Source organism: Aulostomus chinensis, chromosome 15, assembly GCF_037954235.1.
Source record: "Aulostomus chinensis isolate RoL2024-O1b breed Wild chromosome 15, RoL_Achi_v1.0, whole genome shotgun sequence".
NCBI classification, from domain to species: Eukaryota; Metazoa; Chordata; class Actinopteri; order Syngnathiformes; family Aulostomidae; genus Aulostomus; species Aulostomus chinensis.
Window position 1 is genome coordinate 13,519,560 of NC_141334.1, and position 24,106 is coordinate 13,543,665.

The 24,106-nt window shown below is 42.7% G+C and overlaps 3 protein-coding genes across 7 annotated transcripts; 2 read left to right on the forward strand and 1 right to left on the reverse strand.

Moving 5' to 3' along the window:
• The first annotated feature begins 2,358 nt into the window (after positions 1 to 2,358).
• Positions 2,359 to 6,792, forward strand: LOC147248809 (mannose-P-dolichol utilization defect 1 protein-like). 3 transcript variants are annotated; one of them, XM_086226449.1, is made up of 7 exons: positions 2,359 to 2,504; positions 2,729 to 2,794; positions 3,654 to 3,786; positions 4,072 to 4,157; positions 4,790 to 4,905; positions 5,012 to 5,122; positions 5,202 to 6,792. In XM_086226449.1, exons 1-7 carry the CDS (start codon positions 2,414 to 2,416, stop codon positions 5,322 to 5,324), a joined length of 726 nt encoding a protein of 241 aa, XP_086082575.1. In that variant the 5' UTR covers positions 2,359 to 2,413; the 3' UTR covers positions 5,325 to 6,792. The 3 variants fall into 3 exon arrangements, with proteins under 3 accessions (XP_086082575.1, XP_086082576.1, XP_086082577.1); XM_086226450.1 differs by having other exon boundaries at positions 3,654 to 3,756; XM_086226451.1 differs by lacking the exon at positions 2,729 to 2,794.
• An 811-nt stretch (positions 6,793 to 7,603) lies between these two features.
• Positions 7,604 to 14,307, reverse strand: slc25a35 (solute carrier family 25 member 35). Of its 3 annotated transcripts, XR_015119569.1 has the most exons (6): positions 13,637 to 14,307; positions 13,488 to 13,553; positions 13,225 to 13,377; positions 12,084 to 12,218; positions 10,817 to 11,131; positions 7,604 to 10,604 (listed from the first exon to the last, which is right to left on the reverse strand). XR_015119569.1 is itself a non-coding variant. In XM_086227266.1 (5 exons), the coding sequence occupies exons 1-5, from the start codon at positions 14,006 to 14,008 to the stop codon at positions 10,599 to 10,601; spliced, it is 732 nt and encodes a 243-aa protein (XP_086083392.1). In that variant the 5' UTR covers positions 14,009 to 14,307; the 3' UTR covers positions 7,606 to 10,598. The 3 variants fall into 3 exon arrangements, 2 of the variants coding, with proteins under 2 accessions (XP_086083392.1, XP_086083391.1); XM_086227266.1 differs by lacking the exon at positions 10,817 to 11,131 and having other exon boundaries at positions 7,606 to 10,604; XM_086227265.1 differs by having other exon boundaries at positions 7,606 to 11,131.
• Positions 14,308 to 17,266: 2,959 nt separating this feature from the next.
• grk1b (G protein-coupled receptor kinase 1 b) lies at positions 17,267 to 23,901 on the forward strand. Its single transcript, XM_086179280.1, has 8 exons — positions 17,267 to 17,561; positions 19,346 to 20,059; positions 20,679 to 20,806; positions 21,121 to 21,278; positions 21,674 to 21,757; positions 21,852 to 21,976; positions 22,879 to 23,080; positions 23,166 to 23,901. Exons 2-8 carry the CDS (start codon positions 19,361 to 19,363, stop codon positions 23,447 to 23,449), a joined length of 1,680 nt encoding a protein of 559 aa, XP_086035406.1. The 5' UTR covers positions 17,267 to 17,561; positions 19,346 to 19,360; the 3' UTR covers positions 23,450 to 23,901.
• Positions 23,902 to 24,106: the final 205 nt, after the last annotated feature.

A 24,106-nucleotide genomic window follows, 5' to 3' on the forward strand; every position in this document is an offset into this window, starting at 1 on the left:
GAGGTTTATGTGTTTTACAAGGATAAGGTTTACTTTGTACCTTTACCTGGTCTTCCTCACTATTGTGTGTGTGTGTGTGTGTGTGTGTGTGTGTGTGTGTGTGTGTGTGTGTGTGCGTGCGTGTGTGTTACATCCATTATACTTTAGGATCCAGGAAACAACACAGTGTGTGTAGTTTTTTTTACACTACAGAGGGCGACGAGTGCAGGGGAGCAGGTCTGGTGCCTGGCAGGCCAGGTTGCAACATTGTTCCATTTCAATAAGGAGAACCTGTCTGTTCCCACATTTCTCAGACTCTCTCTCCTCTGCGTGTGCGGGAACCTACACCAACGTCTGGCGGGAACGGGCACAATGTCGGTAACATTCTCTAACCCGAGTGTTGTGTGTAGATGTGTTCAATCAGGGCCGTTTGAATAATGACTCGCTCTCTGAACAGGAGCCCAGTGGAAGGGCCCTCCAGGTCTTTATGACTGGACTACATTTGCCCCCTCCTTTTGGCTGGGCCCCAGAAAGCTTTGCTGTTTCCTGCCTTACTGTGGGGGCGTGTGTTCATTGTTAAATTTGTGTTCTGTATCCTAATTTCAGTTTTATTTAAATCAACGTACACCAACAATTAAGACCCTGATTAAGAGCTCCTCTATATTTGTTGATGATAAACATGATTTATTCCTCCCAGTTTTGATTTTTATTGATTTGTTTGACCAAAATCACATTTCGTAAAAAAACAACAACAACAAATACTGATGAATGTCATTTAACAGGGGTAAATAGCACATATCAACAATATACACTATATGCTATGGTCTGTATTGGTTGTAATTAAGATAAGGTCAACATCTGTGAAGCATTTTTGTATAAATTGTTCTGATTGTATTGTTTGAAGACCCCAACAATGGTACAGGTCCATCACCAGAAAAGGTCCTGAGTAACAGAAATATGTCCGCCACACGAGGGTTAAACTGTCTAGAGGAGATGGAGATGTTTGGATCCAGTTACCTGGTGATGTATTGATGTTGTGACTCCAGATGTACAGCACAGTTGGACTTCGGACTTGAGGAAGGCGGCCACAAGCGTAGCAAACACAATGTGTCATTGACATCTACTGATAAACGACCTCTGCTGATGTTAAACACTGACTACGTCGTTTTGTTTCTATCACATCAAAACTCTATCAGACAGCTGAGGGAGGCTGTGAAGTCGTTAGAGTAACGAAACTACTAAGCTTTCCTTAAACATGAGATACTGAGGAATAATAATACCGAGTATTTCAAGTTTTCTGCTCGAGCGGAGTTTCCTCGCCTCACACGAGTTATGTTGACATTAGTTATTTAATGGCAGACGCAGCTCATAAAGCTTCCAACAGCACAGAAGCTCAGAGGTCTTGACCTTTTATGTCACTTCAATGTATTTCCCATGATCTTAGTTATTGAAAACCAGCAGGGACGTGAAGAATACAAGGTATTTAGTCCACTCAGGAAAAAAGGGGCAGCCCAAAAACTGTCCTGTTGGAGTCAAGCTGCAGGTGCTCTTGGAGGGCAGGGTACTGAAGTACTGAGTGTTGGTAATCTGAGCATGTGCATCAAAAATCCTGCTTATATGGATAAAAATAGAAGCAGTGCATGATTTTACATGTAATAAAATACATAGTATTTTTTCCACCTCACGATGCCTGTAATCATCACTTCATCCTGACACGTTTGTGTCCAATTGTAATTATTAGGTTGTAAATGTCCAGAATTATCGCCAGAAATGTTTTTTTTTTGTGTGTGCAGTTTTGACCTTTAACTTCTTTACATCCAAAAATCTTTTCCGTTCACCCTTGAATCCCTGAGGACATTTGTGTGTTCCTGGAAATGCTGAGCTGCAACAACAGCTGTTTCAAGTTTTCAAGTTCCACAGAAGCCTTCCTGCCCTCTGACACCACGATTCTGAAGAATACAACATGTCTGCTCTGGCAAAGAAGGAACGTTTTGTGTGTGTCATGCTGATGTGTTTATCTTCTCTGTGTTTTAATGATATGGATGTTGTGCAAGGATGCAGAGGGATTAAGGGAACTCATTCGCTCGCTCGCTCACTCACTCACTCACTCACTCATTCGCTCGCTCGCTCACTCACTCACTCACTCATTCGCTCACTCACTCACTCACTCACTCGCTTTGCAGAAGCAAAGTGAAAAAGTACTGGATTCATGATTGATGCTCACTAATCTGCAGCAACATTGGAAAATGTGTAAAACAGATCAGCGTGAGTTGAAGCATATTCGGCCATAAGGTCGAAGTCTGTGCTGAGAAAGAATGAATAAACGGCTTTATATTGGTCAGCGTACTTCCGGACTACAAATATATCCGGTGGTCTTGGGACCCCGCCCCCTGTCTCGGTGACGGATTATCCTACCAGCAGCAGCGGACCCGTCATGGCCACGTCTCCCTTTAAAGAGTTCCTGGTTTCACATTTGATGCCAGAAAAGTGTTACGAGAGACTTGTCGTCAACTGGCAGCTCCACGGTGAGGTTTGTCCTGGAGTGTTTGGCTGGAAAACGCTGGTGAAAATGGGTTCCAGTTGTGCTGGGGGCGTGTGCGTGCGTGTGTGTGTGTGTGTGTGTCCCAACTCCCAGAACTTATCCAGAGGAACATCTGTGCTGTTCTTTACGGTATTCGTTGGTGTTTTAGTGATTCAGTCGCACCGGTTTTAGTTGTATGTTGTAACTCTTGTGCTCATGTCGTCGCAGTACCGTGTCTGACGTTTGTCCTGAACAAAAGTGTCTCAGTGTGGATCGTCCTGGACATATTTCTGGGTAAGATTCCCCCCCCCCCCTCCCCTCTGTTTACGCCATCATGAATGATGAGATCAATATTGATTGGATCTGCAGGTTAATGATTAGATCCTAGTCCGGATTACAGTGCTTTGCAGGACTGATAACGTCATGAAAACATCTGAATGACGTCAGGAAAGGAATTTCCACATGCTGATAACAACTTGATTTTTTTTTTTTTGAAAGATGCTTTATAAAGAAGCTGCAGCTGTGTTGCATGCAGGACTGAATCTGAAGATAAGATTTTTAAGATTATTCTCTGGTCAGAAATTGTGCTTCTACAGGTGATCACAGGTCTTGATGATATTGGCTTCATTTGTCTGATTAACAGACAAAATGTTGCAATTTTAAAAACATGGTGCAGCAGTCCAGGTGGAGTTGGTTAGAATGATGGTTGCCATGGTTATCAACAGTCAAATAAACCAGTGATAACTGGTCAAAACACACATTTCCAGCAAAGTATTTGCAGATTCCAGTCCATTGAATGGGATTATAAATCAAGACTAGCCAGACACATACAATAGAGTGTTTTTGAGATTATTGTGCATCAAGACTTCATGTCAGCTCCTCAAACACACCGTAATTCAGAGGAATTCAAAGGAGCTGCTCACACTGAGGGTGGATTTTAAAGACACGCAGCAAAACACCTGCATTTATTTGATCAGGTGAAGGTGTTTGGTGAGAGGGAGGAGGAAAGAGGAGGGTGGAGGATGGAGGGGGGAGGAGAGAGGAGGGGGTTGGGGGGGGGGGCGCCACCACAGGTACACAGACCCTCTACCACTGAATCCTTGGAGAAGTAAACGTTTGTAACAGTGTCATCATGTCCGCTGTGTCTCTGCAGCTCAGCTACTTCAGCTGCTAAAGATCGCGTGGAGAGGAAGTGCTGACGGTTTGAGTCTGACCGCAGTCCTGCTGCAGCTTTATTCCTTCTCTTATCCTGTCGTGTACGTCATGGCCAACAACTTCCCCCTCTTGTATGTGACCAATTACCTTTAAAAGCCATTTCACACACTTCAATGTGGTAGATAAGACACACAGCAAACTTGCGTCACACCGGACATGAAACACATTTTTGGTGAGAAATTGACAAAACTGACATTGACTTGAACTGGCATCAAGTTGCACATATGACATGATATGACTGGTATATTCCAGATTGATTCCTAACCTACCTGGTCAAAGAATGCAGCCTAGACAGAGCGTGTTTGCTGCAGATGAGGGGAACTGTTATGTCTCACTTGTGTTTTACTTCTCCACAGTGCCTGGGGGGAGAGGCTCTTCATGGTGACCCAGACAGCAACCACTGTCTTCCTCATTCTGCATTATCGAGGTGACACGCTCAAAGGTTAGCGCGTGCACAAACACACACACACACACACACACACACACACACACACACACACACACACACCTCTTAAGGAGTGTGTGAGTAGTCTAAAAGATACCATTTCCCTTTTTTTTCATATTGGCAACAAATTATATTAAAAAATTAAGAAAAAGGTACTTGTCCATCTCTCAGGAGACTTTTGTCTTTTCCCATCTGCTGTGCGTAGCTCCAAGCCTATACTTTTATAGTGAAGACATACAGTAATTCTATAAAACCATGTAACAAATATGAATGGATTTTTTTATTTTATTGGCCCGCCATGAAAACAAACTGAGGATTGTTGTGTCTTATTTACAATTTGATGAGACTACACTGTGGAGGTCCTGTTTCATGTTAGCAGAGCGCCATCTTGTGGACGCTCATCTGAAAAAGCAGTAAGTCCCAAAACTCCTCTAAAAAAGGGCGCTGACGGAAAACTGTCTTGATTAAGAGTTTTAAGACGACTGAAGTTCTTTAAATGTTGTTCCATGTAGCAAGCGACCATCTAGAATTTGTCATGTGTTTTTCTCCGAGTGTATTCTGGTTCTATGGTTAAAAAACACCTTCTTGTGTGCATGTGTGTGCGTGTTCGTGTGTGTGTCTGAGAGCAGGATTGCTGCTTCTCTCAGCTTACAGCAGTGTCATGTTCCTCCTGGGCTCCTATGCTTCTGCAGCACTGATCTCAGTCTTTGAATCTTCTAGTCTGCTGGCATTACTCGCCAGCAAGGTAGGCTGCTTTCTTGTCGTCCCGTCTCTTCTTGTCACCCGTCATGTTTTTATGTACAGTTAATGTGAACGTATCTGATAAGATGTGCTGGATTTGTTGCCCCCAGGTTGCTCAGGCAGTCACTAACCACTCTAATGGCCACACAGGCCAACTGTCCTCTCCATCCGTGTTCCTAACATGGGCGGCATCCCTGGGGCTCAGCTTTGTTGCTCTGCAGGTATGCACTTAGGAGGACAAACATCAAATATTTCAGCTGCTCTCAAAGTTGTTAACTGAGACTGAAATGTTTCCTCTAGGACACAGGAAGCTCTCTTACTCTGATATCCCACATACTGTCAGCTGCTCTCAGCTGTGTCCTGCTGGCCCAGGTCCTCTGCTACCGGAGATGCAGAAGGACCCCTAAGGAGAAGAGCAAGTAAACATGGAGGAAAACAATTCGCAACCGATCAAACCAAAGATGCAACACTTGCTGATGTGGAAGTGAATCTCATGTTACCTTTTAGCTCAAAAAGCAATAAGTGTTTACATTGTTTTTTTGTACAAATCTGATTTTGTGCAAGATTTATACTTTAAACAAGTAATGTCCTGTTTATATGGGGGTAAACTTGTTTCTTTATTATTCAATCCCAAAAAAAGTTGCTTCAATCCAAAAATATGTTGTCAATAAAAAAAATTTCACTTCAATCCGAAAAACTTCTTCAATTAAAGAAAAAAACATTTGAATGCCCAAAAAAATTGAGACTAAAACAAAAATGCATTTGAATACATTTTTTTCTTTGATTGAAAATGTCTTCTTTGATAGAAGTGAAGTTTTTTTAATTGAAATTATATATATATTTTTTGATTGAAGTAATGTTTTTTTGTGTTTGGTCCATATTGGTAGCTTTATGTATTCTTACATGTCCCTTGAGCAGGTCAGTTTTCTATATGCAATTGTTTTTGTCGCCCTCTAGTGATTTGAATGAGAACTACTTCGTAAAACAATAGCCGTCCCTGTGTCAAGGGTTAAAATACTTCTCAGCATTTGACAGGAATTTCGCCACTCCCAGATGAGTTTTAAAAGGGGAGGAAGTGCTTTCATAATAAGAGTATTTAATCTCACAGATCACGCACTGTCAGGTTTCCCTGCTGGCTGGAAAAAGTTGACGTCAACACCTTTAGTGTGATAGTAGTTGGATGAGTACGTGCGCTAACTTGGCGTGATGCTGTATGTGCCACTATGAGCATCTGTGAAACTTTTCAAGGCTTTGTAAAAGAAAAGGACTGTTACATTTTTATTTCCTATTATCAACCCAATCCCCAGGTTGCCATCCGCTCCCCGCTATGTGGTAATTTTGTTGTCCTGTTCCTTGCTCAGTCATTTGCAGCTGGGAGACGGCCACATCTGGCACAGCAGGATCAGAACCTTAAAGTCACTTTTCATTTACTAAATTTGTGCTTCACTGATACGCTGACAGTGGTTTGTACATCATGTCTGTTGAAGAAAAATATAGAATTTGGATGTCCTATAGACCCGTTGACCTTTTCATGGTCGAGGCTTTCTTGTTTAAATGAAAAAAAAAGAAGGTGCTTTTACATTCATATTTCGTTGCTGTACTGTGGACTGAGTCGAACGATACTGTGAATTTTCATCACTGCTCTCCCTCTGTCACCTTTATGTCAAGGAGTTCGTCTTAATGTTTGACCAATGTTATCTTTGTGTACATACAAACTTGCGGCTCCAACATGTTCCTTCTTTGAGTCATGATGGGAGTCACTTGTTTGCAGTTTTATTCATTGCACTACATTTATGTGCAAAGGGCCATAATGACCCATCTCTCAGTACAATTGCAGATTATTGGTTGATACTGTCATAACTTTTACTCACGTATAAAATAAATGTTTCTATTGAACGTTCTACGAATTGTGTTTGTGTTTTGTTTTATTTTTTTGATCAGATGGTCCATGATCTGCTGGCTTTTCCTCAAATGTGTTTTTTGTCTTTTAGCTAAACGTCTCAATGGCAATGATAAAGCAGATGTGCAAGGTTCCCAGAGGATCCATCCTAGACATATGGACCTCTGTGCCCCCCCTCCATGACTCAATAATCCTTCAAAGGAATGTTATTTTTCCCTTCTCTAAATAGCTTCAGACTCAGTAGTCAGTCTCTGCTTTGGCCAGTGCCATTGAGCTAATGCTAACGAACGCGATTGACTGGGGAAGTGGCTCACATTCTGCCAGTGACATTGGCAAGTTAGCATGTTGATGAGGTACGTTTGCATGTTGATGTTAGCACTTAGCTCAAAGCACACTGTGCCTCACAGAACTGTTAGCACGACTGTACCTTTAGCTTTTTGCGCTTGTAACAAGCTTGTTCTGGTGGAATAGTTGGACACATTAAAGGCAATCAATAAAAACCATGCTCATATACATTGATTATCTGTAAGAGAGTCTACTGTACATCAGTTCCATTAGGGTGGCATTCATGGTTACTCAACCTGAACTTGATAAAAGATTTTAATTCTGAACCAAACTGTGCTGCACTCTGTCCTCTGATTACATCAGCCAGCAGGTGAATTCATCAGTTAATCAGGTAGATGGCTTGTGACAAACCAATAACAAAATTCAAAAATGGTCATTTAAACTGTTTAGTTTGAGTAAAGTTTATAAAAAGAGGAAAATGCCTCCAGTACTTTAGTTTTTTTACATTATGAAAGAAGATGAGCAACAACAACACAATACCAGACAGTAAAAAATTCTTGATAATTTATTAGTTCTTCATGTCCTTTGAACAGAAATACTGGTTGTCCCACTGCAGCACAGCGAGTTGCATATCACACTCATTACACAAGCAGCTTCATGTAACACTTGTCGTTAAAGCAGCTCAATTCGCAGCTTTCACGAGGTCAGACACTTGGCCCTGAAACCATCTGAAATCGAGGAGTAATTCTCAAACCCAAGTATCAAAACGAGCAGGGTTGGGTATTTTTTTTTTTGCATTCATTTTTAAACAACCTTTCTTATTATATTAACTCCTAAGGAGCCAAAACAATAAAAACAAACAGTAACTTCTCAGTTTGTAGTCCCTGCAGACCACGACAGGTTTACATTCAAACCGTAGCACATATTGCCTGAAGAAAAAGGTCAAGGCAAAGCGGTGGACTACAGCTAAATGAGGAATAATTGTTTTTGTGTGTTTATTGTCAGCGATTAAATGTGATTCAGAGCCAGTTCGAAACTGCAATCTTAGTAAGGGACGTAAACACTTGATAATTTGTACTTCCAGCAAGGTTTCATCTGCAGTCAGTCAGCAGGTCACTTTTCAAATACAAGCATAGCATTTATGCACACACTTTGATTTCTAAACTTGTTGTTTTAAAGCTTTGCTGTAGCACTTTTGTCTCAACGTTCTGGCAGCGACTGTTGACACGCGCGTCACCTCCGCAGGTGCCGACTCCACAGTTACACTGGCAGCTGTGAAACGGTGGATGGATTCTTTTTAGCTTCACACAAACCTCGTGAAATAACTCATTTGGCAATCAGAGCGTGAACAACTGCTCGGATAACATCCGAAAGTCCAGATGATGGACGATGATTACATGATTTATCCACATTTCAAGTGAAGGAAAGGCAAACCAGAGGCAGTCAGCGAGTCTGGTAGTATGTGCAGTGTGCGTTCTCCCATCAGTGCAGGAATGTTGCCACGATGTGCTAATTCATTCAGAGGGGACTTGCATGTAAGGAACCTTCATTTATGTGTAAAAGTACTGCGTTATTAGATTTATGGTGTCAGTTAACCGTACAATATGATACTTCTACTGCTTACTGGGCCGTATCGGCTTGCTGCGCAACAGATGGCACACGATTTGGCAAATCGGGAATCATTTCTAGTCAGAATTTTTGGGGAAAAAAAAAAAGTTAAAGTTTTCATTGCAGTCAATAATTTCAAACCACATGAATCGTACCACAACTTAACACACAACTTAACAGCTGATATTGCTGTCAAGCTTTCAAGTTCAGAATCTATCTGTAATTCATTTGACCTGAAAAGATAAATAACAAAAAATGCGATACTTTAAACATAAGAACACTTGAACCATGCTGCTACTCCAATCAGCCTCATCGTATTATGAGGCAGCTTTCATGCTGTAGGCATTTTCCTTTTATCAAACACTTCCCTAACAATCGCTTTCTCAAGTGTAACATATTTCCGCTGAAAATTAAGCAAACTACCAAGTTCTTGTAGCGATTCTATGTTCGTGACATGGTAAGGAGTGTCTGCAGTGAAGCCCTCTGAATTTCCCGCCGTTTGAAGAGAGCATCAGATGTGCGTCACGCGTCAGAGAGCAGATTTAACTACGTCGTACTCCTCAGAGCCGCGGGTCGACGATCCCGATGCTTGACGTGTTTGCACGAGGAGGCGCTGGCTGCTTGATTCAGTAAAAGGCTCAAACAAAACATTCCCATGATCAACAAGAGGAAAATATTCAACTGACTAATAACTGCGGTGAGATGAACCAGATAAGTGTAACATTAGCACCAAGGACTCAAGGTTCCCAGAGACAGTCTGCACTTGACTGGCTGTCGGTGAGATAATGGCAACTCCTAACTATCTGGTTACTTCTGGTATGTGACAGAGTCGCACAGCTGAGCATCATGTGTGTGTCACCACACGCTTAATGATGATAAATCTTAGTACCTTTGGCACGAGCTCATCATTTTACAGTGTGTTCTGGCTGCAAAGACTTCAAAAGGAAAAAAAAAAGCTGTTTTATGGAAATCGGTTCTTCAAAAATTTTCATCAGTCTTGAAAATCTCAGCGTCCTCATCTTAGTACGACGAACCGGGTGAAAAAATATTTACAGAAAGATCACTTATGGGACAGGAAGTACACGTCCCTTTCGTGGTAAATAAGCCAGTGTCTCCAGTGAGCACGATGAATGCAAAGGTACAATATTCACAAACAACACCTGCCAATACATTTAAGGCAATTTGACGACACAAACGATAAGATGCGGCCCATTTCACGTGGAACCCGGAGGTAGTTTCATCCACGTGCTGTGGAGAGCCGGTGTGGCCAGTTAATAATCACATGTTCTACGTTGACTCATTCATGCTAGCCAGCAGCATGAAGGGCGACGTGATCAGCCGGCCATTTAGGTCCAAACTGAAATATCTCAACTCTGAGATGGATGGCTGATGCCTTCTGCTACTTCTGGTGAATCCCTGATTTTTCCTCTAGTGCCTTCACTTACGCTCGCTTAACACTAGTTTGGATCTAAATTTTCCGCTCGCGCCACAGTGAGTTCTTCCCCTTGTCTTTAGGACTCCTCCACTATGATCGAGACTACCCCTGCAATCCCTTAACACGATACAGCTGCACAGTTTACTGTTATCTTTAGCCACTTTTACACAATCCGCAATTGTGCCATCAAAAGCAACTTGGCCGTCATGACGGTTTCCCAGCAAGCAGGGAATGTACTCAGCGCGTTGGCTAACATAGCCATGACTGGAAAAAATATAACTTTTGCAGTGGAAGTTTTTGTTGTTGTTGTCAAATACACGTATTACCTTTAAATAAACCATTTGGTGTGTTAACTTCGCAGCTACATGAAAGAGTGGAGATCAACCTGCGTGGATCATTTCAACGTGAGCCACATTTGATGCTTTCTCCAACAGTCGTGTTGAAACCTTCATGCGTCTTCTGGAATGGTTCATAACTGGGGGGTTTAAAAGCAATGAGAAGACAAGATGTGGATGAAAATACAGTGTAAAGTTACAGTGTAAAGTACTTCAAACAGTTTATTTTACCTAAATGTCCCTGTGTTTACTGTAGCCTAGCCTGTGTGTACTGCAGTCGGAGAGCAATTTGCAGAGCTATTCAGAGACAACGTCTACTGATGCGTTTCATGATTGGAGTGTAAAATGTTACCTTTGTTCTCTCCCATTGAGAAAAGAGAGCATCTCCAGGTTTGTCTTTGACCTCATCATCGTCAACTCATTAAATGAGGATTCATTGACCTGTGCACTTGGAGCTTGATGAGTCACCAACACTCCAATGTCCTCGTCCCTGGTGTTATCTGAACTGCCAGTAAAATTTGCGCAGTTCGTCCCAGAAGAACAGAGACAGAATGGTGTGAGGGCCGAGCCGGAAATAAGAGGCTCCCAGGCCTTTGTAGAGTCCCGTTATACCCTCCTTTTTCAACGTCTTTGAGAAGCAGTCGCTGAATCCTCTATAGAGCAGGCCCTACAAGACGAGACATGACGTGTAGTCTGGATCCAGCTAGTGACATCACACCCGTCATCACACGACAGTATTAATATTTTCTCTCATATACACTACCAGGCAAAAGTTTGGACAATAAGAGCAAAAGTGCATGCGCAAAAACCATGAAGTGCTAGATAAAACTGGCTCACGTGAGGACCCCCCAGGAGAGGAAGACCAAGAGTCTCCTCTGCTGCTGAGGATGAGTTCATCTGAGCCACCAGCCTCAGAAATCACAAGTTAACAGCAGCTCAGATTAGAGCCCAGATATGGGGACAATTATACAGCAATATGGTAAACCCACAACTCTGAAAACTTGCTTTCCTTCATCCAGAAACCATGCCTCTCAGCAGGCTTCAGGATGTCAGCATTTAACATGGGGGACGTGTTTGTGGTGTGAACCAGATCTCAACCAGCAGGTGAACTCTTGACAGTGGAGATGAATGGCTCCTCTAACCACACATGCTTTGCATCTTTTTGAATGGAGCAGCGGAGGTAAACTGTAGCTGCTTGTCTCGGGTAAACCGAACGAGTCTCCGGAACTCTTCAAAAGAGCGAGAGGTCGACTTTCAGAGACAAGCTGGAAACGGAGGAGCTTTAAAAAAGAAAATCAGTACTTGGTTTTTTGCTTTGTTTTCAAAATTCTAGAATAACGGTTATTTAATTCTTTAATGTTGTGGAACTGAAGCATTTTACATGTTTTGTGTATAATTTGTTACGAACAAAACTAAGTGAGGATAAAGTTTAACAGCGACGGTAAAGTTTTCTTCTTGAAGATAAGCAGAGTGATCGCTCTCGTGGTCACTGGTGTTTGCGGGGATGATTCTCTACCACAACAAATGGATTCCGACTCCAAAACTTTACATTTCAGATCAAGGAAACCATGCTGTAGACGCCTGAGAGGAGCCTGAAACTGCCCTACGTGTTTCCTCACCTTGCCCAGGTGATCCACCGGCTGGTTGTAGAGTCGCGTGCTCACCACATCAAAAGGCGTCATAGCCAGCACCACCACCACGCTGCTGATCATTCCTGCACTCAGAGCCACCAACCAGCTGTCCTTGGCGAACACCTTGTGAAGGAAAGAACACAAGACAAGATGTGGAGCACTTGTGTCTCCTTCCAGAAGAGAATTCACACAGCTATCAGGATATCTTGTGTGCGAGTGCAGCCTTTTCTAAATTTAACTGCTCATAATCTCCCACATGAAAGTGAAACAGAAGAATTGTTCCGTTATAAGAGCCTATTTTAAACACACACACACACACACACACAAATTTGCTTTGGAGTTGCCAAACAGCATTATCCTTAGAAGTATCTGACTTGCAAACCCTGTAGGTGGTTTGCGCTTGTGGAGCAATCAGGTTTGGCCACCGGCGGCTTATAAAGAACTCTTGATATTTGCAACAAAGCAGTGCTTGACTGGAGCAAAGCAGCGGCAGAGCTCCAGCAGAGGCAGAGGGAGCGTCCCTGCTACGTTCGGAGGCGAGGACAGATCCGACCAATTACAGCAGCCCCGGTGAAGTCTGAGAAATGAGCGGAAAAATAATAAAACATAAAGGTTTGTTTTTCTGAACGTGATTGCGAACACACCGCTGTGCAGTGGGTTTGGCGTGAGAACTCTTTGAGAGCGCCAACTTCTACGTCCTCTAAACTAGTGTAACAGTTACGTAAGCTTCATGTTTTCTTCCTGGGGGGGGGGCAATGGAAGGTGTCGAATTTCTGTTCCGTGAGTGTGCACTGCCTGGCTCTTTGTATGGGCTACAATGACTGATTTAGTCATGTGGGATTCACTGCTGACTACAAATGATCCTCCTGAGGCCTGCATGTCATTGTTTGGCATCGGAACTCGTTGTTACTTCCATGGTTTATTATTCTGAAATATCAGCAAATAGGGACAAAATGGCAACTAAAAGCAGCATTATTTCATGATTGAGCACACACACACACACACACACACACACACTCTCACAGTCATGTGTATACTCTCTCAGCGTGATCGTGTGGATGATGTAAACACACGGTGGAAGGCCGAGGCAACAACAAATTCCTCCACAGAACAAGCGAGCTGTTCTGACCTGGAGATCAATGACAAGCTCTTTAGCTGAGGAGAAGGTGGAGAGCTGTGTGGCTGAGCCCACGCTGACCCTCGGTATGGCAGCACTGGAACCCCTCCACAGTCCCAGAATGCCATGCTCCTTGTAGATGGCCATCAGAGCTTGGGTCATCCCCTGGAATAAAGAGGAGGAACATATGAGAGAACTGCTGATGTCAGCTCGTCAGATTTCAGAGAAGCAGGAAGTGAAATTCTCCAATCATTCGATTTTTATTTTGAAGCCACCTGGTGTTTATACTGATGTCCAACAGCAATAGAAGAGGTGGTCTGACTCTGCAGGTGAGTCTTCACCTGCCAGAGGAGATAAACTCAATGTACTTCAACATGCTGGTTCACCTTGAAACGACACAAGGCAATAAAGTCGAGCCACTTACCAGGTACACGGGGCTGCCCATCACGGCCCCCACCACTCCTGCCACGGCCCCTGCCAGCGTGGTTTTCACCGCACTGACCCTTCCATCCGTGTGGATGTAACCAGACGATTCAATGATGGCGTACGAGCCGAGCCGGACCCCGTTCATGAAGAACTGATAGACCAGTCCGGGAACCAGGCCTTTCTGTAAGCCGGCGAGTCCATCCACTTTACCGATAGTGTAAAACGCGTGAAACACATTGCGGTAATAAACCTGGTACGTTCCACGGCTCTTGAGCTCTCCTTGTAGCTGCATCCGGGTCTTGACGACCTCCAGCGGGTTGGTGAACAAACAGGCTCCGCACGCCGCCACTCCGCTAAGCACGAAGTCCATCGCTACCGGCTGGAGGAGAGATGAGGAGCTCCGGTTCCTACTGCTGGTCCGAGCGACCCCACATAGCTGCGGCCTTTACTCCTCCCACAAACCGTACACGAGCCTACTACTGACTCCCAAACGAACATTCACACACTGGTGTGTGCGTTGGGGGGGAGATTAGTGCGCAGACACCAGCTGCATTCACGTGCTCCTCTCCAACTCGGAATTCCGACAGACGAAACTAAAACTCTTGTTACACAATGTCAAATCCGATTATCATCTACACGCGAAACAACCGCTGAATTATTGAATCGTTTTTTTTTTAATCGACATCTTCCTTTACTGTAACACACTGAAGTAAATGTGGGTTTTAACTTAATTTGCAGGAAGTGGCGTGCAGGGAAGTGCGACCGTTGTTGTGAGAGCTACGGAATCTTAACCGTGCCGGATATGTAATACAAGACAGTATTTATTAAATAATCACAAAAGGATCAGCGATTAATTATAAAATGGTGAGGACAGCCGGTCACCCAATCAATGACGACCACCCACTACAAAGACACGGGACACTAGCACCCTCTACAGGCACTACTAGGCACTGCAGGTTAGCGAACAAAGCAACCCTACCCAAGCTCTGCAAACACAAACCAGACTAGTGAAACGTTCATTAATGGTCTTCCTTTTACACCTGCCTCTCAAAAATTTTACAACCATACACGTGCATCAACACACAAGTTACATATTTAGATTTATATATTTAAAGCAATACTCGAAGCAAACAAGTGTATTTTTCCTCTCTTGCAATCAAATATATGTGTCTTGAGTTCAGGACGTCATGTTCCAGCAATGAAGAAAGAGCCAGCCATGCACACTTCGCTCATGGAGGCTGATGAGAACTGTCGTCACTTTACAAACTCTCAGGTGTGACGTCTAGAGTAGTCCACGTCTACTTCATCCAGCTCAGGAATCCACCAACACCTTCATTTGAGCAGAAAGCAAACTTTAGGAGGAACATTATTTATACAGAACTACATTTACAGAGGTAGTATTCCATTCTGACAGGTACATCCGGGCTACAGTACTTTGTTCACATTTCTACCTTTTAACACATCAGTGACACATCAGGTTACATGGAGCCCTCCCCTCCTCTCCTCTCCTCTTCCCTCCTCTCCTCTCCTCTCCCCCTCTCTCCTCCTCTCCTCCCTGCACATTTTTGGAACTGTCACTACCACTACTTGTTGCACTTTGTAGTTTGGCCTTGGTGTCTCGCAGTCTCTCTGTGTTTCCACAGATCCACCAGAGCCCCAACCGCCGCCTGCATCGCCCCCCCCCCCCCTTATTTCCTACTGTTACACCGGCCTGCGCACCCCTTCCATGAACCAGTCTGCCATCCAGTCCCCCATCAAGCTGGCTTGCTCTCCCTGCCTCCCCTACCAGAAGCTTCCTTCTTCAGCTGTTATTAACATTTCCGTGTTTCTCACATTCTGCATTGTAAACTGTTTTCTTGTCTGTAACAACATCTACTGCACGTCTGTCCGTCCTGGTGAGGGATCCCTCCTCTGTTGCTCACCCTGAGGTTTCTCTGATTTTTCCCTGTTAAAGGTTTTCTATGGAGTTTTTCCTCAGTCGCTGTGAGGGTCTGAGGGCAGAGGATGTTGTTATGATGCCATGTGAAGCCCTTTGAGACAAACTGTTTGTGAAAACGGGCTCTACAAATTAAATTGCATTGCCTTAAATGTGAATAACAATCTCCTTCCCAACAGAGCCGCAGCAACAACGCTTCAATCATAAATGAGGCGTCTACTGACGAACTGAAGACTTGCACCAATAAGAATAAATGAATGGACCTTTGCCTGCTGTTTCCATCGTTCTGCTGTGCGAATTGAGTTAATGGTAAATGACTGCGCCACCGGTCCAGCAGCATCGGCCTCAATTAAAGATTTAATGTTGCGAGTGAGGGAACTCACATCCAGCGCTGTTTTTAACCACATCTCTGTTTAATCAGCTGAGGAGCACTTAGAGCTCAGCTGCGTGGGGATCACGCACCTTTTGACCACTCCGATGTTTGTGCAAATTTAATGGGATTTTTACAAGGCAACAAATTAATTAAAGCACAAAATCCTATCCACCTGCTTAAAAAGAGTCGTGAAAAAAAACAAAACATAACACCATCGGGCAATTGTCTGTCACGCCTTGATAGTGTGATGAAACAGCAACGCAACAGCGGAAATCCAAGACTGTTTGACGAAGGGAAGGCGGAGCTGTGCGGTCTCCTCGGAGGAGATCAGAGGGGCATCCGCTCTATTCACGTCCTCTGTCATCTTCGACATGACAGATGACAGGGCAGCGATTAGATCAATGCAGGTATTAAGAAACAGACTGAACTCTTCGTCTGGGTGGGTGGGGTTATTCTTCGTCACTGAGCTGGATTAGACTTGAAAGTAAAATCTGTTTCACCTCTACCCCTTCTAAATAGGATTTGTGTTTGAGTGTTTTGAGCAGCCCCAGTTTGTGGTACGGTACAGGAAACGCACTTTAAATAGAACTTTGTTTCATGCTTCAGTTGAAATATCTCCTCCACCGAGCCACATGAAGCTGATGATGAGATGATGAGCGCGAATATGTCCACAGAAAGGCAACTGGGAATTTCACCGGTAATAACACAGTTGCCCAAGTTTTTCCTTGCAGCTCATATTTGCTTTAATATGAGCTCTTGATACGGTTTCTCCAGCTTCAGTCCCTCTCTGATGCAGAGCTTCATCCCAACTTTTCTCCCATGAAATATACCAACATCCCTCCAGCGTGTATTAATAATGTTTCATTCCTCTTGATTCACATGCAATAAACAACAAATATAAAGATTAGAGACCTGCTTCAAAGATTGCGTGAACAAATGCTGCAGTGTTTTGTTCCTGCGTGAGATAATCCACAATAAATCTGCAGCTTGCCTCTGAGCGACCATCACTCCAATGTCAGACTATGAAGTAAAAACTGTGGTGTTTTTTTTTTTTAAACTGCTTTGCATCTTTTATTATCTTTTATTTATCTTTTGTAATTATCAAGTCTATATGGTCAAAGTCGTATTGCACAAGGATCCAACCAAGAGCTGCGGGTCATAAATTTTTGCTTTTTAGAAGCGTTATGTCAGGGATGCGCAGTCCTTCAAAGGAAATCTATCACTGTTGAATGATGCTAACCGAGTTAGTCCATGATTCAGTAATCACTCCTGCTGCTTGTTACACTAATAGCATCTGCCATCTTGCTCCCTGATAATGTCAGGGTGTAATCCTCAGCAGCTAACGAACCACCAAGTAGGATTTTAGGTGCACAGTAAACCTCAACCCGATGCTTCTACCTGTTCAACACACAAAGCTGTGTGAGTGACGCCAAGAAGGAGGAGAGAGTCGAGGACTTTCAACTTCCAGAGCCTGATGGGACGAGGACGATTCCTGTTTGATGTAGTTGATGCAAAAACGAGAAGCTGAAACGAGAAGAAAATACATGTCAGAGTTGGATCGAATTCGTTGCTCTGAAGATCTCGTTTGATTCTGTGCAACAGTGAGAAAGTTTGGTGAGTGCTGCTTCATTAGTATTAATAAAATGAATATATATGTACGTGTGTGTATATATGTATATATGTGTGTGTGTGTATATATATATATATATATATATATATATATATATATATATATATATATATATATATGATATAAAGAAATAAGAAATAATTGTCTCCTCAATAAAACATCATCTGGAGAACTGTTTCCAGACTATTACTCAGACTTTCAGTCTACTGATTTCAGTAAAGATCAGCTCATTTTGTTTTGAGGATCATCCAAATTATTATCAACAAATAAACATCAATACTAAATTAAGGGATCATTTTCCACTTTCTAGATTTAAACACTTTAAAAATTTTATTTTTCACACTCTAAGAGTATAGTATAACTCAATTTTATGAATGATAATCAGATGATCATTTTTTTTCCACTGCGGTTTAAAGAGATTTAATAGTCCAGAAATGTAGGTTTATTAACAAGGAGGTCAATCATCTCTTGGTAAATCTCAACAGTATCAACAGTCAGTGTTAATTGGATTGTGTGGAGTCAGGAGAGCACCTGCTCAGCCAACAGTATCACTTTCAGGACTGCATGTACCAGGTCAGGATGTAGCAGCTTATGGCATGAAATATATACCCGGGGAGACTTAATTCAGTGATACTCCTGTCCTATTTTGTTGCTGGGAGGGGCCCAGGGGCCCACCTGCTGATATTTACAGTACAGACAAAATAAACTTTGTCTGCAGTTCTTTCTGAACATTCCAATTCTCCCTTGATACAATTTGTAATTCAGTCTCTTGGGTTTTCCGCAGCTCTCTTGAAGCACCCAAACTTTAAAGAAACTAAACTACTAAACTGCATCAAGAAATAAAGAAGTGAAGGTTATTCTTCATGTATTTAATAAGAATCTGTGCTGACGAGAATCCAACAAAAGCTCTGCAAGGGAGAGAGATGTGTACATTTAAGGGATGCAGGGATGGGAAGTGCTTCATTTGTAGTTTGCAAGCGTCGCGTTGATCGTTAAAGAGGTGACAAGTCATCCGTCTCAGGTAATGCTCTGGTCTTTGGCCTTCAACTCGTCATAGTCAGTGTGCACATCGTAGCCTAATGCTCTGCCTCCAACTGTAATAACATACACTCTCCAGAAATGCTTGCCTGTTGAACACCAGGGTGCAGCATTACACCCTCTCTACCTCACCCCTACTGATTGTGCTCTGGTGTGGGAAAATGAATATGTAGCCATCTTTATTCTCCATCGCTGTGCCAGGACAGACTTTGATGACATCTTATAAGGATGTCAGCGATGATGTCAGGCTTTACTGATGTTTCTTCAAAAACGTCAACATTAAAATTGTCACTAGAAAATAAGTGCATCGATGAGGCATCATCAAATGAGCAAATAATCAGATGCTGGGGGGGGGGGGGATTGGCTCCATCAGAATTCACATGAAACAGAGACAATGTCGATGGAAGTAGTTACGCTAAAAGCAACAGCGAGCTAGCAAATTTAATATTTTCCAAAATTCTACCAAATTTAAGCCACATCCATTCATACCTCCCCCAAGGTGATTTCAAAATGGATTGTTCCTCATTTCTATCATGCTGCTTAATGTGATCAAAATCCATCCAGATCTTTCTGAGCTACCCTGCTAACAGACAAACCAACGATAGTGATCACACCACCCTCATTTGGGGATTTGGGCTGAAATGTTTGGGAATCCTTGGGATAGTTGAAATGTAATAAAAAGCTAATTATTGGCCCAGTTGTTTCATGACCTCTCTTGTCTGTGTGCCAGAAAAACGGTGCAGACATGGACATCGGGGGTTTGGAGACGGTGGTGGCAAACTCTGCCTATGTATCAGCCCGTGGCAGCGTGGATGGAGCAGTGGCAGCCTCCATGCGTGATAAGAAGATGCGAGCCAGGCTGAAACTCCCACATATCAGAGATTGTGAACACATGAAGGCGACTGTGGACAGCACCTTTGACAGCATGTGTATCAAACAGCCCATCGGCAAACGCCTGTTCCAACAGTTTCTGGAGAGCGACCCGACCCACAAGAATGCTGGAGAGCTGTGGAAAGATGTTGAAGACTACGTCGTATGCCAGGAAAAGGAAAGAGCACAGAAGGCCCAAAGACTTGTCAATAAGTACTATGAGTCGAAATCAAAGAATTTTTGCAGCTTCTTGGAGGAGAAGGCCGTCACTCGAGTTAAAGAAGACTTCAAAAATGTCCACGGTGACTTGTTTAAAGAGAGCGAGAAACAGCTGCTGAAACACCTGGAGAAGTCGGCCTTAGATGGCTTCAAGAACAGCATGTACTTCCTGCGTTTTGTTCAGTTCAAATGGTTGGAGAGCCAGCCTGTTGATGAAGAGTGGTTCATGGACTTCAGGGTCCTGGGTAAAGGAGGTTTCGGGGAAGTGTTTGCCTGTCAGGCAAAGGCAACGGGTAAAATGTATGCCAATAAAAAGCTGGAAAAAAAGAGGCTGAAGAAACGCAAGGGTTACCAGGTAAAGCCCTCATATGGCATCTAATGTCTCCCCCAATCTGTCAGTAAAATGAGAACAAGAATAGACAGCAAAGAAACCGTCCTCGTGAGTGCAGGGGTTTAGTTTTACCCACAACGGCTCAATGCAAAGAAGCTTGTGACTCTTTTAAAGACCCTACAAAGCAGCTCAGAGTCAAACAAAGAGAGCATACTGGACTAAAGCCCACTGATTCTAAAAGCATCAATGGATAATGAACTAGTTTTCTTGACAGGTATTAAAAGTAGCACTGCAAGCAGGTTTAATGCTAAGTTGTAAAGCTAGTAAAATTAGCCAGAAAAAAATGAAAGTAATTTATCCCAGCTAGACTCGCAGGATCAAGTATTTCCTTCTATGCAGAATTCTTTAGCGCTTCATATTGTTCAATATTATCATAGATGTATACAATACACACCTACCTGCAGACTGCAGACACATCACAGCTTTTTTTTTAAACTGTAACTGAAATTCTGGACACTCATAGACCTATTTAGGTCCGCATAGACCCTCAAATATCAGGCGTCCAGAGGGAAAACGGTTCTGTGGACGGATGTAGCGGCTAAACCTGTTTTGTTGAGCTAACTGTCTTCTCATTCATGTTTAGGGGGCAATCGTGGAGAAGCGCATCCTTGCAAAAGTTCACAGTCGCTTCATTGTAACGCTGGCTTACGCCTTCCAGACCAAAACTGACCTCTGCCTTGTCATGACCATCATGAATGGTGGGGATCTCAGGTGCTCTATGCAAACTCTAAATACAGCACACACTGATAACCAAAGATACAGTGAAATCCTGTGATTTATAATTACATGCTACATACTAGTTTCTGTAGTTACCAACACTGGAACACTCTACTCATCCACTAATCAGCCTAAGTATAGATAAACCTCACAGCTAATATACAGACTAGGCCACTGGGTGCGTCACGCTTTAAGTCAGAGAATAACTTAAGTCAGCTAATAACTTTAGCTCTTTTTCTGCTCTTTCACTGTATTCTAATTTCACAGATGGTTCCAGACAAATTCTAAAACATCCCTCCCTCTCACAGGTTTCATATGTATAACGTGGATGAGAAAAACCCCGGGTTTGATGAGAAGCGAGCGCGTTTCTACACGGCTCAGGTCATCTGTGGGCTGGAGCACCTTCACCAGCACAGGATCATCTACAGAGACCTGAAACCAGAGAATGTGCTGCTGGATGATGCAGGTGAGACATCTCCCATCCACCCCGTGACACAGCAAGATCATTAACAAGGTAATGTTGGGTTCAAGCCAGTCTTTTCTTGGCTCACTTTTAGCCAGTGTAAAGTACCGGCATAATCTATGCTGCCCTGCTAACCTGCTCTGTTGCTCTAGTGGATCAGGTCATTAGTTGATTAGCTGGCATCAACGTGATGTTAACACGGACAAAAATACAGCCTTCACATTAAAGTGAGACAGCTCAAAGGTCTGAGTGACATAATTAGACATAAACAGAATGTTGTGTAAATGCACTGTTTTATTTATCCATGTTTGTATGATTTTAATAACCACTGCGCGTAATATTTGGTGGTCTATTCGATGTCCAAATGCAACAGTTGTAATCAAAGCTTTTCCACTCAGGACATGTCCGCCTGTCAGATTTGGGTCTGGCTGTTGAACTTCCACCAGGAAAAGACAAAACTACTGGATATGCAGGAACTCCAGGTGAGCGTGAAGTACTTAAAGAGGAAGTACAACAGCATTGTCATGCTTCTCTAAGCCGACCACTGCACATGCTTTTTTGTCGTCTCAAATATAGGTTTCATGGCTCCAGAGCTGCTACAGAAGAAAGAGTATGATTACTCAGTGGACTATTTCACTCTGGGAATCACCCTGTATGAGATGATTGCAGCCAAAGGGCCCTTCAGAGTACGAGGAGAAAAGGTAGAGAACGTGTGGAAAAGAGATATCTCACGTCAGATGTATAAGCGCAGGACAAAAACATGCATACACTGTTTTCCACACAAATATAGACCATAAGTGCATGATTTTGTACCGGCCATTTTCACTTTGTGAGTAAAAATATCAGTGTTTGCCCACTAGGCGGCTGTACATTTGCAGTAATAAAACATCCACTGCTGATGGAGGAGAAAGTATTTGTGTTAGATTTTTATACAGCCTTTTAAAATACTATTATCTCTACGTTCAGATAATATTTGGCAGAGTACGAATTAATAACAGTCAGTAAATCAAGGGTAAAGGATGATACGCAGCTTTAGTTTAATTCTTATTCGATTAGGGTAAAATTTGTGGTTAGGAAAAAAAAAAAGGTGTGTTTTTATGCATCAAATAAATCCCAGCAGGTGGATATGGGATTCATCGGGCTGTTCGTTGTCAGTGTTAACTACCTCCTGTGTAATGATGAGAAAATGTGAGTAAAGAATGTGAGAGCAGTCAAAAGTGCAATCAAAAAGAGTTTACTGGAGAGGCTACATGGTGTTTTAGTAAATGGAGCAGGGGCGGTCTCGTTCAGTCACTTGGAGGCACTCTATATATTAACTTTGTTCAGGGTAATAGTGAAATCACATTTGATCTTGTCTGACGTTTATATGGAAATGAGCTGTGAAGGGTGTGTCAACCTGCATTTATGGCTTGTGCACGTGCGAAGAGCTACACAATGAAAAAGAACGTGTGCGCGTATTTCTGCCGTGTTTACAGACTCAGTTTTAGTCATGAGTTTTATACACCTGGCACCTGGTGTCCTCTATAGGGGAAAGCTGCCAGTTTGTTCCAAAACCAAAGTAGTGAGTCCTTTTTTTTTTCATTTGCAATTTTTTTTTTTTCAGGTTGAGAATGATGAGGTCACTCGCAGGATCCTGAATGATCAGGTTGCGTACATACCAAAATTTAGCAAAGAGTGCAAAGATCTCTGTGAAGGGCTGATGCAGAAGGACCCGGCGAAGCGTCTTGGGTTCAAAAATAACGAGTGTGCTGAACTCAAGAATCAGCCCTTCTTCAAAGAGATCAACTGGGGCCGTCTGGAAGCCGGTGAGTGTCCCATAAACTCAACTTCTATGTACTACATATTTGCCGTAATCCACACTCTAATTTATTTCCTTTGTTTCAACAAAAGGCATGCTCCCTCCGCCATTTGTCCCTGATCCTAGGATGGTCTACGCCAAAGATATTGATGATGTGGGCGCCTTTAGCACCATCAAAGGGGTGGTCATCGACAACAAGGACACTGAGTTCTACAATGACTTTGCTTCTGGCAATATCCCGATCCCCTGGCAGGAGGAGATGGTGGAGACAGGTGTTTTTGGAGAGTTGAATATCTGGGCTGAGAATGGAAAGCTGCCCTGCGACCTGGATCCAAACTATGTGGAAGCCAAAGGTGGAGGATGCGTTCTCCTCTGAGTTAAAGCAACACTTGGAAATGAAGGGACTGGGTTAGCAAGGATGAAATTAAAAGGAATATCTATTGAAGTTTAAGGTGTTTAGTTGGCTCAGTTGGTACCACTTACTTGTGATCTATAATTTGTACAATAATTTGTATTGTTGTAATGAATAAATAAACGTGTATTTAAATTTAGAAATATAGAATCAGATTCAGAATATTCTCACCCTGTGGTATAAAAGTTATACTGTGTAATCATTTAAGTGTCAGAATCTTATATATCCTATGTAAATATAGTTTACTGGAGGAAAAACTCACATTGTTTATATAATATAAATTCTTTGGATCAATGATAAACTACCATGTTGACATGATGTCCTGTAATTATTCTGTATTTATTTACCACCTACGAAATGTAATGGAATAATATACAATGTATCTGTTTAGGTAAAGTTATTAGACAGAAGAATGAAAGCAGTTAATAAAAATCTTGCAAAGCACAAAGGTGTTGGATCAGACCTCCTGTTTGAAAATCGTACATATCTTTACTTTTATTTTCTTTCATCTCATTCTTTCCCTTTGCTACTCGCGAATTATGGACTTTATCTCCTCGAGGTAAAGTATTCTTATCAGTAAGCCTACCAAACAGATCGATATGTAAACTGTTGCCGTCTTTA

What these genes read in the sequence shown, in the direction of transcription:
- LOC147248809 (XM_086226449.1), top strand. Translation starts at nt 2,414, where the DNA reads ATGGCCACGTCTCCCTTTAAAGAGTTCCTGGTTTCACATTTGATGCCA. An exon ending in CGTCAACTGGCAGCTCCACG is followed by an intron (nt 2,505 to 2,728) that starts GTGAGGTTTGTC and finishes ATGTCGTCGCAG; the next exon opens with TACCGTGTCTGACGTTTGTC. An exon ending in TCGAGGTGACACGCTCAAAG is followed by an intron (nt 4,158 to 4,789) that starts GTTAGCGCGTGC and finishes GTCTGAGAGCAG; the next exon opens with GATTGCTGCTTCTCTCAGCT.
- slc25a35 (XM_086227265.1), bottom strand. Translation starts at nt 14,008, where the DNA reads ATGGACTTCGTGCTTAGCGGAGTGGCGGCGTGCGGAGCCTGTTTGTTC. An exon ending in TGGGCAGCCCCGTGTACCTG is followed by an intron (nt 13,554 to 13,636) that starts GTAAGTGGCTCG and finishes CTCCTCTGGCAG; the next exon opens with GTGAAGACTCACCTGCAGAG. An exon ending in CGGTGGATCACCTGGGCAAG is followed by an intron (nt 11,132 to 12,083) that starts GTGAGGAAACAC and finishes CTCGTCTTGTAG; the next exon opens with GGCCTGCTCTATAGAGGATT.
- grk1b (XM_086179280.1), top strand. Translation starts at nt 19,361, where the DNA reads ATGGACATCGGGGGTTTGGAGACGGTGGTGGCAAACTCTGCCTATGTA. An exon ending in ATGAATGGTGGGGATCTCAG is followed by an intron (nt 20,807 to 21,120) that starts GTGCTCTATGCA and finishes TCCCTCTCACAG; the next exon opens with GTTTCATATGTATAACGTGG. An exon ending in TGTGCTGCTGGATGATGCAG is followed by an intron (nt 21,279 to 21,673) that starts GTGAGACATCTC and finishes TTTTCCACTCAG; the next exon opens with GACATGTCCGCCTGTCAGAT.